This window comes from Salvelinus sp. IW2-2015, unplaced genomic scaffold, assembly GCF_002910315.2.
Source record: "Salvelinus sp. IW2-2015 unplaced genomic scaffold, ASM291031v2 Un_scaffold3708, whole genome shotgun sequence".
Classification (NCBI taxonomy): Eukaryota; Metazoa; Chordata; class Actinopteri; order Salmoniformes; family Salmonidae; genus Salvelinus; species Salvelinus sp. IW2-2015.
Genome location: NW_019944985.1, coordinates 141534 through 142734, shown reverse-complemented (window position 1 = coordinate 142734; position 1201 = coordinate 141534). Strand labels below are relative to the sequence as shown.

The window sequence follows — 1201 nt, the reverse complement described above, 5'->3', positions numbered from 1 at the left end:
CAGTGAGACCCACAGGACGTAGTACAAACATTATGTATAGATTCTGTATTAGATTCCATATTAGATTCACACTCACACACTGCAGGAGAGTGGAGATCCTCATGGCCTTTTACAGCACAGGAGTAGCTGTCTTCATAGTTACTCGAGACTGGGTCTTTGTACTGGAGGGAGGTGCTCTCATCTAGATGTTGTCCGTTCTTGTACCAGATGTAGGTGGGGTTGTCAGTCAGAGTACAGGTGGTGATACAGGTCAGTGTCTTATCCTGATGTCCACCAGTCACCTTCACCTGAAGACCTGGAGAAWAAACAATATCACTGTAAATCCCTTTGTCACTGATTTAACACTCTAATACAAAGATGGAAGAAATCCTATGTTATACAGACATAAATACAAACCAAGACAATGTTCCTGAAGTAAATGGAATTCAACAGTTTAACTATATTGAATGTAACTGTACCMGTGACAGACAGAGTGACTCCAGGATTGCCAGTATATCTCCATCCTCCAGTCTGATCTGTAAATCTGAATTTGTACGTAGCTGAGTCACTCTCTCTCACGTCTGTGATTGTCAGGGTGTGGCCATTCTCTTTATCCGTACGGTATGTCACATGTACCTTGTAGTCTGGATCATCACTCAAACTTACAGGACCCTCAGCATCATTTTTAGTTAACCAGAAGGTTGTTGTGACTGTATAACCTCTGGGATATGTGTAAGAGCAGGACATCTCCACTGTTGACCCCTTCAAGGTACAGATACTCTGAGTGGTGTAAGTCACACTCCAGCCATCCTGACCCAGTACCACTGAAACACAGTTAGACATCACAACATTTATTAAATAAAAATTATTCCAAAATGGCTTTCACTAAGAAGATGTTTTGTCTACACTTTGTTGCCATAGTTACTGAGTTGGGTGTGAATGGAAACAACAGATAAGCATCGCTCAATGAGGAGTGAAAGATCTCTATTTCACTTTATAAAGTTACACCAAACAGACCAGCAGAATAACATTATGACATTATTAACATTTTAGAAATATCTGTACATTGAAAAACAGGGCAACTTAAACAGTTCTTTGGGCCATCTGGATAACAAAGTGAAAGTTAGCCTTCTCATTATGAAATGGTGGAAGTATTTGGAACTGTAAAATCAACTACCATTAATCGAAATGAAATAGTAGCTCTATTTCATGTCTGTTTCAC

At 39.8% G+C, this 1201-nt stretch overlaps 1 protein-coding gene across 1 annotated transcript in view; it reads right to left on the bottom strand.

Moving 5' to 3' along the window:
* The window catches only part of LOC112076368 (B-cell receptor CD22-like), a 10929-nt gene extending 10870 nt beyond the window's left edge, over positions 1 to 59 (bottom strand). Inside the window, exon 1 of the mRNA XM_070441286.1 lies at positions 10 to 59. Coding sequence (XP_070297387.1) covers positions 10 to 59 — 50 coding nt within the window. The remainder of the gene's footprint in view (positions 1 to 9) is intronic.
* Between the last annotated feature and the right edge of the window lie 1142 nt (positions 60 to 1201).